Source organism: Zerene cesonia, chromosome 26 (genome assembly GCF_012273895.1).
Source record: "Zerene cesonia ecotype Mississippi chromosome 26, Zerene_cesonia_1.1, whole genome shotgun sequence".
Taxonomy (NCBI): Eukaryota; Metazoa; Arthropoda; class Insecta; order Lepidoptera; family Pieridae; genus Zerene; species Zerene cesonia.
This window is the reverse complement of record NC_052127.1, coordinates 4,038,223-4,053,257: the sequence shown is the minus strand read 5'-3', so window position 1 is coordinate 4,053,257 and position 15,035 is coordinate 4,038,223. Positions and strand designations below refer to the sequence as shown.

Genomic DNA, 15,035 nt, shown 5'->3' with positions numbered 1-15,035 from the left:
GCAACCATTTTTTTTCTACTATGTACAGATTGCTAATTAGAAAATCCATTACTTATCATGTTTGAAGGTAAAATCCATAGATGCACTTAGTATTTTTTGAGCATATTTCAACTTTTTGAGCCAGGGAATATTAGCAAGAGACGACAATGATTCTCCTTCGTATGCCACCACTTCAAGGCGACCACACACACCCCCATAGGCAGGCACAGGCCAACCCTTTGTTTTGGGAATTACCTGAAAAGTATCAGTTGATATGAAACCTTATGTATGAATGGGCTTTTGGTGTCCAAACTTACAAATATATGCTTTAGACATAAAGATAACAAAAAAAATATTTGTAGAAATAATTAAATTTACCTGTAACAATATAGGTTCTGGATTAATATTTAACATTGTCCAAATATTAATCATTTCAGACTTGTAGTTTCCATTCCGATTATTTAAAAGGGGATGCAATAAGTCATAAATACTGTATGCATATGGGCATAAAACTATGCCTTTCCTTGGTTCTGTATCTGGCCAGGATAGGTTATATTGAACTATATCTATTACTTTCTGATCAATGTTTGATATATTCAATAAAGCTTTGACATTACAACTTTCACTGAGATTCATAATTTTACAGATCTTCTCATCAAACTCACGAAATTCCCAATCGTGACCAAGCTTCTTTAACACAACTCTTCGATTTGATTTCGTGTAACCATAGAAAATATTCCTTACATTAAACATACTTGACCAATGAGTACTGTCTAATATTATTTGATTAGAATACAGTTCGGGGCAAACTGTTACACCGTAACATGCGGGACAACGGTCCAAATTAGTTAATTGTATAATCTGAGGCCCTTTCAAGTTACCGAACAGCAGTACACTCCCATAAAATGATGCGATAAACACAATTGCAATGACTATAATGCGTTTGCAAAATCTACGTCGAAGGAGCATTTTTTTATATATAAATTCACGCATTTTTGAATAACATTATTAGTTTATGGTAACTACACTCTCAATTTTCTTTTAATGCGTGATATAAAAACTATAAGATAATTAAATATATACTAAATTACAGTCATCGTACCCAATAATTGTAAATTGTAATAAATCAACGATCATCAACGTTATTTTTATATTTTCCCGATAGGCCAATAATGAAGCCTGTGGTGAAGTAGGAATGTCAACTTAAAAATTGACATATTCGTTCAACAATCAACCGATCGATATCTAAAAGCATTTTGCTTTTTAAAATTTTAAATCGAAAAAGGAATAGATGTTATTAAAATAGTACTTTGGTGAAACTTAATCTATATTTTTTAATTATAGCCTGATCTCAATGCGTGCCTACGCATCTTAGGTCGATCATTGTCAACTGTCAATTAGATACCCAATTTTCAAACTGTGAAACTGTCATGAATTGTCAAATAACTTGTTTTGCGAGAGCTTTTGTGTGAATATTTTGTGATTGTTTTGCTATTTTTCAAGGAAATGTGATTCCATGTGATAAATAAGCAAGCACGGTGTAATTTGATATTCTGTAATTTTAAATGAAATCCGGTTCGTACGTGGAGACTTAACAAATCGATAAATACACTTGACTAAGTTTTGATTGCGTTCCGATGTTATGATAAAATGGGTTTTATTTCGTATTTTGTGGATAACTACACAGCAAGTTTTTACAATATGATTGGTAAGTGTTTCTCTTAATATGAACGAAAATTTCTACACGATTATATTATACGATTTTTTTGTAAATTCCTTTAAAATTTATTGTTACTCATCTCAGAATCACAAGAAATGATCTCGTTTTATTCTAATTATTGCGTCATAATATTCCGAAGAACAACTGATTATAAAACAATGTAATATTTTAATATCTACTTATACATCTTTTAAGCCGACATTTTTCTTTAAACATATATTAATACCTAGTGAATAAAATTTCTTATTGGAATATAATTTATGGGACGTTTATATTCTCAAAAAAAAAAAAAAAATCGAATGAAGGGAAATTTCCTCGAAATCATTTTAAAATATTTATCACATGCACAATTGCAATAGCAAAAACTATTTCACAAGTGGCACATTTTGTCTCTCACACTCCTAATACACCTACATTTGTTAATGAATGGAAAATTTATATTGTATCATATTGACAAGGTTTAAGGTATGAACAGTATATATAGATCTGTCCCACTTCATTGTTTAATTAGACCATATTTCTCAATCAATCCTAAAAGAAGATCATCCAATGTTATTATTAAATATAAACTATAGGGTGGTCTGAGGCATTTATAATATATACAATAGACTTTTAAATTATCTATGAATATGGAAAAAGAGAAGAAAAGTCTCCTACATTGGACTCTAACTATATATGTACCATGGGAAAAAAATTAAGTATGATAAATTAACTTATTTACTTAACTACTTATTTTTACTGTATGTCACCTTAAAAATATATGGAACTCTAGTCTGCTGTTATATCTGAGTTGTTACAGATTCCTAAATAGATGCTTCGTGAGCTAAGAACCTTGTGAATTCATATACTTATCTAGAAAACAAATAATTTTTTTTTACAAAAAAGGTCACAAACCGAATTGCAAGCCTAAACCAAACTATTAATCAGTTTTTAAAGTATGTACATATTGATATAAAAGGTTGAATTTAATTATCAATATAGAGTATACATAAGCTGTAATATATTCCATATTTACATAATTACAACTTAAATATTTACGTAATTATATCTTATTATACTTAAGATTAAATACCTGCTCACTAATTCTGTTTATTATCTAAACGCAAATGCGATTTGTGGCATATTACTACTGTTCGGCAGGTATATCTATAACTTAGCATAATAATTTATGTAACATAAGACATTTTATCAATATCGCAAAATACGAAGGAGGTTGTCATTACCCAGCGTATTATTTTTTCTTGTTTCAATTCGAAGCGAATATAGTTATTCGTCTTTAATTACCCATAATTATACAAAAAATATTCACTTAGGTGGAAACCTACGTAGTGGCGACAATCAGCGAATTTATTACTTTATTTGTTAAATAGAGATTGTAATAATACATTCTTGTGAAAAATACTTGTTAACGCGAAATATTCACACTCCTAAACAAGATCTCGAACAGGCGCGGACGAAGCTTGTCGATTTTATAACAAATAGGAAGTCTTCTTTTATGTGCGATTTGGTTCATTATAAAAGCACCATTACATTTCAGCAAAAATGCATCGCAATCGAAAAAAAATCGGCAATTGCTTTTTTCATTTTGTAAGCTTAACTTTAAGTGTGGGGGGGGGAGGTTAGAAGGTGTCATGTCCCGTGTGACCTCTCCCCACCACTTGGACAGCGTCTGCTCTTAAAACTATTACGGCAAATGGTGAAGTGCGTCACAACACGCAAGACGTAGACGAAAACCTAGAATGTTCTTACCGAGAACGTTTTATTGCTTATTGTTTTTATTATCACCGCCTTGTGTGGTACGCGTCGTTATCAATTTTAACTGCTTTATAGGTATTATTATGTAGTTTCAATTCACATATTGTACTGCGGCAAAAACTCCCAGTAGGTAGTTAAAAAAACGCAAATGGCTTCAACAAGCAAGTGAACGCATCATATAATGGTGATATCCTTATCCCTGGCTCCTGTAGGCTATATGTGTACCACGAGGGAAGCCGGGCAAACCGATAACTATACATGTTTGTGTATAAAGGTTCATGCAACACGCACCATTTTGTCTAGACTTTTATTAAGTTGTCCTTATCATAGTTGCTTAAATTATTGTTGCATTTGAAATCTGAATGAAGCTACCAATGTTAGTGTTTTACTTACCATATATAATACAATGTTTTTTTTTACATAAATAAATGCAATGCTCTAAGAGAGGTATTATTATCGGTTGTCCCTATTAATATTACTAATGCCAAAGTAACTCTGTCGGTCTCTTATTCATGTATAAGCCACAGAACTGATTTGAATGAAATTCGATACAGAGATAGCTTGAAATCCGAGAGAGACATTCTTTATCTCGGAAATGCCTCGGGAACGTGAAGAATGCGAGAAACCTCGGAATGTGTATTTTTCAATAGATGCAGAGTAAAGCATCCGCGGAAAGCTAGTTTTAATTATTTTAAAGGTTTAGGTGTAAATACTTCAAAGGTAATGTTAAAGTAAATATTTCCTGATAAAACCTCGATATCCTTGAAATTGAGTTAAATTTATTTATCGGATCATGATTTTAAATGGTTAAATTAGTAGTACAGTAATGTTTTTATATGAGAGGGTTATTAAAATTGTTGCCAGAATTTTATTCATTGACCAGCTCCGCCTGGTTGACCCGGGATAAACAAAACCTCCTTGCCTCTTAATAATCTGTATATATAAATAAAATTCTCGTGTCACAATGTGAGTTACCATGAATCGCCTCCGAAACGTCTGAACCGATTCTCATGAAATTTTGTGTGCGTATCAGGTAGGTCTGACAATCGGCAAACGTCCATTTTTCATACCCCTAGATGATATGAGTAAGGCACAACAGCGTCTGCCGGGTCAGTTAGCATTAATATATATTTTATTACTATTATAACGATCGAAGTGAACATTCAACAAATATTGTGTACTCGGATTATGCTCGGCTGAATTTAACACAATGGTAAACAAACGTTAAACTCGTTCTGAATTATTATACGTACCTATATTTTGTTTTACAATTGCGAAGTCATTTAACCAGATTCTCGGGTTTGACTAATTTTGTATTTTTAGTCAGTAATTGCAGTGTTTGTATATAGCTGATCGTGTCCGTTTTGTTTTGTAATAATATATAATCCAAGTATAAGTATACAAGCTTTTGCCCGCGGCTTCTCCCGCGTTAAATTTGGACTAGTTCAATAGATGTTAATATACATATCATCCTTCCTCTTGAATCACTCTATCTATTAAAAAACCCCATCAAAATCCGTTGCGTAATTTTACATAGGAATAGGAATAGGCAGAAAAGCGAATTTCTTTCATACTATGTAGTTATTTTAAGTTCAGTCCACTTTATACCACGGTAATACTATCTAATATTACTGTAGCTCTACATTCATTATATTTAAAATCGCTGTTTTATTAACATAGAATTAAAGTCATCTGCATAATACGGAAATGCAGAATGGAATTATTGAAGAGACGATCAAAATCGCAAACATTGTCCTACATCAATATTATATATACCTTTTAAATGTTAAATCTCGATAAGTATATATGTCGCTTTAAAATTGTAAACCAAGAAGCCATTAGACTCGCGCCATTACAAACTATCCAAAATTTGTGTATCATCATGCAATATTTTGTATGAAACTATAATGTATAATGAATAAATAGTAGTTATGCTTGCATATATTACATGCGAAGTTGAGAAATTACTTAACTAACTACGCGGGCGAAACCAGCGGCGGAAAGCTAGTCTGTAATAAAATCATGATTTTATAATTTACTCGCCACGATATTCTTAACGACTGGACGGATGTTATGACTAGATGTATATCGAGCCTAAACAGCAAACCAGCCTCGACAGGTGGACTGCAGGATGCGATAATGCAGATGCATCTTGCCTTGCCGTATATGGTGTTTAAAATGTCAGTATCCTGGAAAATGTAATGTATGAATATTTTTTGCAGTTAAATGTAACACTAGCGATCAGCTCCGGCTTCGTTCATGGTACATATAAAGCAGTTAGGGATAGCGTACACATCCAATGGTGAAATGTTTCTTTAATCACTTCAGTAGTTCCTTAGATTAGTGCAGACAAAAAAACAAACTCTTCAACTTTTAAATATTATAACTAGCGCCGTTTAGTGATGTATTTTGGTACATGTACTGGTATATATACATCTATATGTATTTAGTAAAAAAACGTTATTGTAATATTACAAACAGACATTCCAATTTTATTTTATGGTATAGATGTGACGATGTACGTCTTTGAGTTAGAAAGTACAAGAGATGCCTTACAACGAATGGTATTCGATATATAAGTAAATGATATACTTTATCGGACGGAATAAACAGATATGAATCAAGCAAAACATATACTATATGCTTATCATGTTCTGTTTCGTTAACCAATCTATTAAATGAATGTACCATATTTTTCTACTACTGGAGATCGAATCCCCGATATAAAGTCTTGGTTTAATTTCTACCAACTGCATTGAGTTTCTGTGGCCAATATTGTGATGACATTATCGCAGTCCCACCTCAGGGGCTGTGTTGCTAAGTGTGCACATAATGACTCCATAAATAAAGCTATGTAATAAGCAGTCTAGGTGGACGTTAATATACGAGCCAGCTTATACGGATATTTTTATTTTTTTGCTTGGTAACCGCGCATTAGCTTGTCGTTATAATTACATTGTTGATGGTCTGAATTATGACAGGGAAAAAGGTAAAAGAATATCGTTATATTACTCGAGATCCTGATCGGGAGTAGAGTAGGTAAGGACTTGATAAATTTCTAGTTTAATTCGATGGATTATGAGCCTAATAGTAATAAATATATTTTACAAAATTAAAAAGCACGGTTTAATGATAAAATATGCTACATATTTTATCCAACATAGAGCATATTTATATAAGGAAATTATTTAATCCTGGCGATCCTAAACACGATAATATCAGCTCATTAAATAATTGTATTGTCACCTTTCCTGGATATGTGTACAAAATTAAATCTTTCCTTTTAAAGTGGGTCAAAATGGAGTCGTAAGGAGTCTGTTACTTAGAAACAAGCGAGGCTAATAGAAGCGTGTAAGAAGCAAATTATTTAAAAAATAAGAAACTAAGGAACATTTTGACATCATCTCAAAGAATGAGAGCAAACTATAGCTAAAATAAAGAATAGGAAGGAGTTGCTGTGATACACTAGACATAATATAACGCCATCTCAAAAAAATACCTATCGTTTTTCATCATGAAATTATCCATTTTCAGTTTATTTATTTTTTTTATTGCTTAATTTTGGTGCTAGTAAAGTTTTGTCATTAAAGTATCTGGGTAAAGCGGTTGCATTTTATGACCCGAAGGAACGGGTCATAACTAAAACGGTGTTTATGGAGCATATTTTTCACATGTAGGCAGGCATCCGATTCTAAAAAGGAAAGTATTTGTGATTAATTATTAAAATAAATCACCTCACAAATCTCAATTGCATTAAAAATGACACAAATGAATATTTAACGTAAACATTTATATGTATTGAACTAATAACACTGAAGAGAGCTGGCCAGCCAGCAATAGTTAGTAACAATAATGATATTAGCCAGCAATACGAGTATTCCAATAGAACACATGTATGATCATGAAAAGGGTGTTTTAGATTCAAACACTCTTCCCAAATATACTCGTAGAAAATATATATAGAGCGATAAAAACACATAAATCCTACGGGAATTGAATGCCGTTCGACAGATCACCGGAGTCGGTAGTCCACTGCGCACTGGTCAATCTGAGCCCTACATAACCCAGAGCCCTTTCCCCGTAGGCCCTTTTTGTAGAGTAGGGGAAATCTTGCAAAGATTCCCACGGCCCCCTGGTAGAGGAGCCGTGGGTTATGTCGGATTCCTACCCACAAAAACCCCACTGTGTTCCGTCGAGAGGCTTTAGTATGGGGGCCACGGGAGTTGTTTAGTATACGCTCGCGACCCCATCGATGATAGCACGTTACCGGGCCAGCGCAGAATTAGAGCGGCAAGGTGGAATCGCTCTACCCTCCTGCGAGCGGCCCGAATTGAACACGTCTCAAGCAGCCTCAACCCTGGAGGTCTACCTAGACCACCTAGAGTAGATGTATGGCATTCTCCACTTTACATATATAACAATAGTAAATAATTTTAAATGCAATTCAACATTCATGCCGTATAATATTCCGTCCATTGTTCAAATCACGGCCACGGTCGTCGCGGTTTCGGCAATCAGTTTTTGCCCCCAACAGATAAACGACCTTTTGGCATTTACAGTACGTTATTTGATATTACAAAATATATTTACGTTTCTAACTAATTACGAGGTCTTTGCACTGTCGACGTAATTGATGAATGTAAACACTCAAGTTTATGTGAACTTGTGTGGCTTTTTTAAATTCGTGAAATCCCAATGAATATTATCAATGCGAAAGTAACCCTGTCTCTTCACGCGTAAAGCACTGATCCGATTTGAATGAAATTGAGTGTAGATATAGATTGGAGACCATATATAGGATATTTTTTATTCTGGAAATGCCAACATGAATTATGCGAGTCTAGGTTATCTAATACACCCAAATAAATTTTCAATTCGATAAACTTCGTTAAAGGTAAAAGTTCGTTGTAGTTGTTGTTGTAGCAGTAAAGTGAGTCAGTTCAAACAAACAGACAAATTAACAAACTTTCTGCTGTATAATCTATATTTCTATACTAATAATATAAAGCTGAAGAGTTTGTTTGTTTGATCGCACTCATCTCAGCAACTGTTCTACCGAATACAATAATTCTTTCACCATTGGATTTATACGTGATCTCTGAGCAAGCTAATTAAATAGAGGCGAAGCCGGCGCGAACCAAGCTAGTGTTTCATATTATAGTACTATATCTTACATCGTGTAAACCGAAAATGAACTATGATTTAAAAACTCATTAATTAAAGATGTAGTAGTATTAACCGCACTATTTATCCGTCAAATATAAAATGTAATCTAAGGTTGCATGGAAGAGATCGCTACCTTAGCGATAAGGCCGCCTATTTGTACGTAATTGTGTTGTGTGTTTGTGTCCTTTTTGTATTTGTCCTTTTGTATTGGTGCAAGTAAAGAGTTATCTATCTATCTATCTATCTATCTAAAATGTAAGCAGTCGTTAGAAATATGACCAAACTGGTTTTAACTATCGTATTACCTTCGCTAGTTGCCATCAAATGGTTCTGTAAAATCGACGCGAGTTATCCTTGATCGCAGCAGGCTACGGGTCAAAGTATACGATGATTTGATTCTATCGGAAAACAAGTGAGCAAGTCTGTCTACACCGATATGAGTAATTCTTATATCCGTCTATCAGACACTAGCTGTTCACTCGGTGAAGATGTTTGCTAGTGGTAAAAAAAAATTCGAAATCATGCCAGTGGTTTTTGCGGGATACCGTTATATATAAAATAATGAGGGTTTTCTTTTTATAATATTAGTGTAGATAGATTTTATTTACACGAGTAAGTCCGTATCCCGTAGGAATATCGGGATAAAAAGTTGCCTATATGTTATTTCAGTTGTCCAGCAGTCTACGTACCAAATATCATTGCAATCGGTTCAGTAGTTTTTGCGTGAAAGAGCAACAAAAACACACACACACACATCCTTGCAAACTTTCGCATTTATAATATTATTAGGATTCTATCGAATTAGGGTAATATTATGTAATATTTGATATGAGTTTTTTTAGGTGCGAGTAAATAAATAAATCTATTAAAGTATTTAGAGGTTACACAGACTTTTATATACTACTATAAAGAGGAGACATTTGTGTGTTTGCATGTATGTTTCTAATGTTTTCACACAAAAACTACTAGACTGATTTCAGCAAACGATAGCCAGACTCCCTTAAGATATCCCGGACAAAAACTTCTAGGTCCTTCTCGGGTCCTAAACTGTTTTTGCGCCAAATAAAAAAAATTGTTTAAAGTTTAGGCGTGAAGTAGAAACAGAAACCTTTCGAAGGCGTGTAATTGGTCCAATTTATAAATCTAAATGATATTATAAAAAAATATTGATACGCATTACTTACACCGATTTATATGATTTTATATTTTTCACTATTATTCTAGAAGCTTCGATCTCACACGAGAGCTGTATATATGTAGGTCTATTTTAATTTAATGTCTATTTAAAATGTTTAAATTACCTCTTTTAAGAAGCAAAAAACCTACAAACGTATATAGCAATTGGTTGACCAGTAACCCTCACCTGCATTTTAAGAATTTACCTATTTATTTAAAAAGCTTTTAAATTTTTTTTTCGAAGAAATTTTTCATATATATTTTTTCTGCAAAAATTATATAGTTAATTGTTTTTTTTTTGGGTTATGTGCATTTATATGACCGTTTCTTATTTATGAGCATGCATTTCATCTGTTTTATTTTAACAATCTTAAAAGGGAAATAGTTTTCCTTATAAGCGAGTATCCACTGACACCTGATAACTAAGCCATTACCATATTAGATGTTCTGATTAGTGTGTGTGCGTAGTTGCTATAACTGTTTATAGTTGTTTATATTTGTGATAGACCTGATTAAAAAGCATTTCATCAGTGGTGTAGGTCATGAGTGCTTCACTATGTTATTACGTGATAGTGGCTAGGTATATAGGTGTGTTTATTTACTATGGGTTATCTTTAGTGACCGATCGATCGATAGATAGATGTCAAATATGAGTTTGTTTGTAATTGCTTCTTTTTTCTAATTACGGGCAACTGAGGTTATAGTTCGCCTTGTGGTAAGCAACCACCATAGAGCTCATGACAATTTGAAAAGGTGGGATCTTTGAGAATACGCCCGTTTTAACCAGTAAAGGGGCAAGGGAAGGATTGACGATGGTAATAATGGAATTAATGTAAGGCAAAGAGGGATGGAAGGGTGAGGGAAAGAATACGGACCTCCGGCTCCCCCCCTCACCGTATCAAACACAGTAGCGTGTTATTTAATTAGTTACTAGCTGTGACCCGCGGTTGAAACCGCGTAAGTCCGTATCCCCTAGGAATATCGGTATAAAAAGTGCCTATGTGTTATTTCAGTTGTCCAGCTATCTACGAAGCAAAATAGTTTTATTATTCATCAATAGATGTCAGGAAAAAAAAAAAACACTAATAAAACACGAATATGATATTTTCTAAAAAAAATTCCTAGCTAGATCGATTTATCGCCCGCGAAACCCCCTGTATACTAAATTTCAAGAAAATCGTTGGAGCCGATTCCGAGATTCCAATTCGATCGATCTAGCTAGGAATCTTTTTTAGAAAATGTCATGTTCGTGTTTTATCGACTTAAACTTACTTTTTTAACAAATAGGAGGCGTTTGAGTAATATCAATTTAATTCGTATTTAAATATAATTTCCAAAAAAACACAATTTATAATAAAACAAAAAAAAAAATAAAAAATACCGAGCGAAGCTCGGTCACCCAGGTACTATTTATTAAAATAGCTATGGTAATTTCACACTTCCTCTATCCCTTATATATTGTTATATCATTTCTTATATATATATATATATCATCCTAATGTGTCGGAGTAGAAGCAATATGGGCATAGGCCATAGAGTATGCTAATGAGGTGCTACTCAAGGCATTTTAACATTCCATTAGAGATCGTGTGTCCAAGTATATAACGACGGCTGAAGAATCCTACTAATATTATAAATGCGAAAGTTTGTAAGGGTGTGTGTGTGTGTTTGTTGCTCTTTCACGCAAAAACTACTGAACCGATTGCAATGAAATTTTGTACGTAGACAGCTGGATAACTGGAATAACATATAGGCAACTTTTTATTCCGATATTCCTACGGGATACGGACTTACGCGGGTGAAACCGTGGGGCGCTGCTAGTATAATAAATAGTATAGCTAGTATAATAAATTGAATATAACGATTATTATATACATTAATAGCTTTTTGCCAGAAGCACATAATATATAGCCTATAGCAATCAAGGATCACGTTTATAGCCAACGGTGACAGAAATATTGAAATCGGTCCAGTAGTTTCTGAGCTAATAGCAGTCGAACTAACTCTTCCGTTCATATCATTACTACCACATCGTCATATGTATCATGTCATTATAGATGTTAATTGTCTTATTAGCTAAGACTGTCTATAAATGGATTATTCAACAAAAAAATATATTTCTAATTTGAATCAGTGGTCCATTAGTTCCTTAGATTACCGTGCACAAACTAACCAACTTTTCAGCGCTATAGCATTGTAAATAATTTTTAATTCCATGTAATCGTAAGTATATTACTTTTAGCTTTAAAATAAAACTTAAATAAAATTCATTGATTCACATATTTGTTACATTGTATGTTTTACATAGTCATAATATTAAATATTCAATGACTTCGAAATAATTAATGACTAATACGATTTTTTTTGGTTAAACTAATTTGCATATTTAAATGTGTACATACTTTTTTTTTACTCGAAAAATCTTGTATAGATACCCCGGCCTTCGGGGGAGGAGCCATATGTTATACTAGCGGTCCGCCCCGGCTTCGCCCGCGGTACATTCCTCGCCTATAGCCTTCCTCAATAAATGGGCTATGTAACACTGAAAGAATTTTTCAAATCGGACCAGTAGTTACTGAGATTAGTGCGTTCAAACAAACAAACAAACTCTTCAGCTTTATAATGTTCTAGTATATCTTTTATATCTATAAAACCCTATTGTGTTCGGTCGAGCCGCTTTAGTGGAGGGGCCACGGGAGCTGGTTATTGTCCACGCCCATAAACCTACATCCCTGCTAATATTCTAAACAAGCTTTTGCGCGCGGCTACGCTCGCGTAAAATTCGGAGTTGTTTAATAAATGTTATTATACATAAACCTTCCTCTTGAATCACTCTGTGTTAAAAAAAAAAACTATCAAAATCCGTTGCTTAGTTTTTAAGATTCAAGCATATATAGGGACTTAGGGGCAGTCAGAGAATGTGATTGTTTTATACTATGTAGTTATGTGAAAATGAGTTTGTTTGTCTTTTCGTCATCATATTATTTTGACGTAAAAGAGCGATAATATGGTTTTAGTGTTTGGGAAAAGTAAGGGCATTGTACACAAAGCCTAGATTTTTTAAAACGTTTTAACATCTGATTTTCATGGTAATGTAATGAAAAAAAAACGCGGCGGACTGAAAGCCTGTGCTTAGTAGACGTAATATATTATAAGCTCATTTATTAAAAAGAGTCTTTATGAAATTCTACATCGTAACTCGTTATAGTTAAGTACGTGGATGACCGAGCTTTGCTCGGTATTATTTTTTTTTGTTTTAACTTTAATTATTCGCCAAAAAATAGTATTATTATTCGCCAATAGATGTCAGGAAGAGTCATAATAAATTGGGACTACTCAAACGCCTCCTATTTGTTAAAAAAAGTAAGTTTAAGTCGATAAAACACGAATATGACATTTTTTAAAAAAGATTCCTAGCTAGATCGATTTATCGCCCCCGAAACCCTCTATATACAAAATTTCATGAAAATCGTTGGAGCCGATTCCGAGATTCCAATTATATATATATATATATATATTATAAGATAGACATCCCTCACTTTATTTACTTGTGAATTTCGGTTTGTCAAATGTCAAATGTCAACCAAAAAAAAAAAAAAAGAAAAAATCGCTTTTCGCAAGATCGTTTGCGTGATAGTCCCGGCTAAATACTTACTGTAAATGGTAATATTTAAATTTGTTGTCGTGTCAATTATTTAATGTTGTGCTTGTTACATTGAAATTGCCATTCAATGCAAATCACAATATATTTTCAAGATATTTAGAAATAAATACATTGTAATACATTTCATTGTAATATCTACAATTGAACTAGTTTATTTTAATTACTGAAAAAAATTATACAGTTGAAGAACCTTTCCCCTTTTTTTGAAGTCGGTTGAAAATTGAGTTTTATTGCATTCTGAACCAATGTGAAATACATTCCCTCTCTGGGCGGTCATATACGAGCAATAACGATAAAATGTACTCAATTTTAAATAGTCAAACAAATAAACTGACCTAGAGTCAGCGATACAATTATCAAGTAAACATGTTCAGCTTCAGTTAGATAATTATTGTGTTCAGGTCAGCATTCGTCCAGCCACTAGCTAGCGCTTTCATTCTCGAACGCGCAGCCGTGTGAATCATACACATTTTGTTTTGTTTTTTTTTTATTTTTTATCTGTAACGGTCGAAGGGTTATCGGCGCGTTCGATTTTTAAATATTAAAAAAAAAAAATGGTCGATAATCAGTGCGACGCGGGAACGGTGAAAGCGTACATCATGAGTGATTTGTTGAAAAAGTTCGATTTGGAGGCGACCAACGATGTGATGAAATTGACGATTGCCGTCTTCGGATTCTACGTGGGGATGTTTTATAGTATGTATTTTGTTATAATTTTTATTGTTTCGGGTAGTTTATATTACTTTTTAAGATAAGGTTTTTTTTTATCAATGAATGAAGCAAGAGCTTTCAAGAGCCGGCTCTTCTCTAGAAACAAAACTCCCAATCGACGCTAATACAATTATAAATAATTGTTACTTATGGGATTTTTTTTTTAAAGAATAGAAAAAATTCAATCACGGGGCGGGATAATTGTTACATAATTTTAGAAAAAATTATCGCAATATGAGATTCATACACGTTTAAAAGAACCTTGTTAGTATAGGTATTTCTTTCTAAAAGTATCGTTTACGAAACTTAAAAATCATTACATTATATATAAAAAATATAAGTGAAACTAGAAAGACTTTATTTAATTAATATCCTGTTAAAAATACGGGGAAGCAAATCTACGGCAAGTGGTAAAGTTGACTAAACGAAGTGATTTTATATAAGTATTATTAAACATGCCTGAAGTCTCACACTTGTAGTTATACAAATTACCCTAAAAATATGCTTGTCAAATAATAAAAGTTAAAATTTTAAAATACCGTTTCAAAAAACCGAAAAAGTTAGCATCTACGTTTTCGTTATAATAATAAAGTTATTGTTTAAAAATATAACTTTCAACGACTCAATGTTTCTTTAATTATTTATAATCATGCATGAGTGTGTTATATTATGTTGTCATTTGAAGTTTTCGATATCTAGTAAAAAAAACGGTCAGATAACAATTGACTGAAGTTTAACATGTATATTTTTTCTTATAAATTGTGACCTTTTAAAGAGGTGAAATTGTTTAAATATACTTAGTCTGGCCATAAATACTGTTACACTTAATTATAAAAAAATATTACATTTGAATTTCGAATCTGT

The 15,035-nt window shown here is 32.9% G+C and overlaps 2 protein-coding genes across 3 annotated transcripts in view; one reads left to right on the top strand and one right to left on the bottom strand.

Moving 5' to 3' along the window:
• Positions 1-1,077, bottom strand: part of LOC119837121 (divergent protein kinase domain 2A) — a 2,942-nt gene extending 1,865 nt beyond the window's left edge. The window contains exons 1-2 of the mRNA XM_038362626.1: positions 358-1,077; positions 53-234 (exon numbers count right to left, since the gene is read on the bottom strand). Of these exons, the coding sequence (XP_038218554.1) occupies positions 53-234; positions 358-972 (797 nt within the window). The 5' untranslated portion in view covers positions 973-1,077. The remainder of the gene's footprint in view (positions 1-52; positions 235-357) is intronic.
• A 353-nt stretch (positions 1,078-1,430) lies between these two features.
• Positions 1,431-15,035, top strand: part of LOC119836893 (transmembrane protein 68) — a 33,137-nt gene continuing 19,532 nt past the window's right edge. The window contains exon 1 of one of the 2 annotated variants that reach the window (XM_038362338.1): positions 1,431-1,687. In XM_038362338.1, coding sequence (XP_038218266.1) covers positions 1,630-1,687 — 58 coding nt within the window. In that variant the 5' untranslated portion in view covers positions 1,431-1,629. Of the gene's footprint in view, positions 1,688-13,899; positions 14,157-15,035 lie in introns of those variants that run through there. The other variant, XM_038362336.1, reaches the window with a different exon arrangement.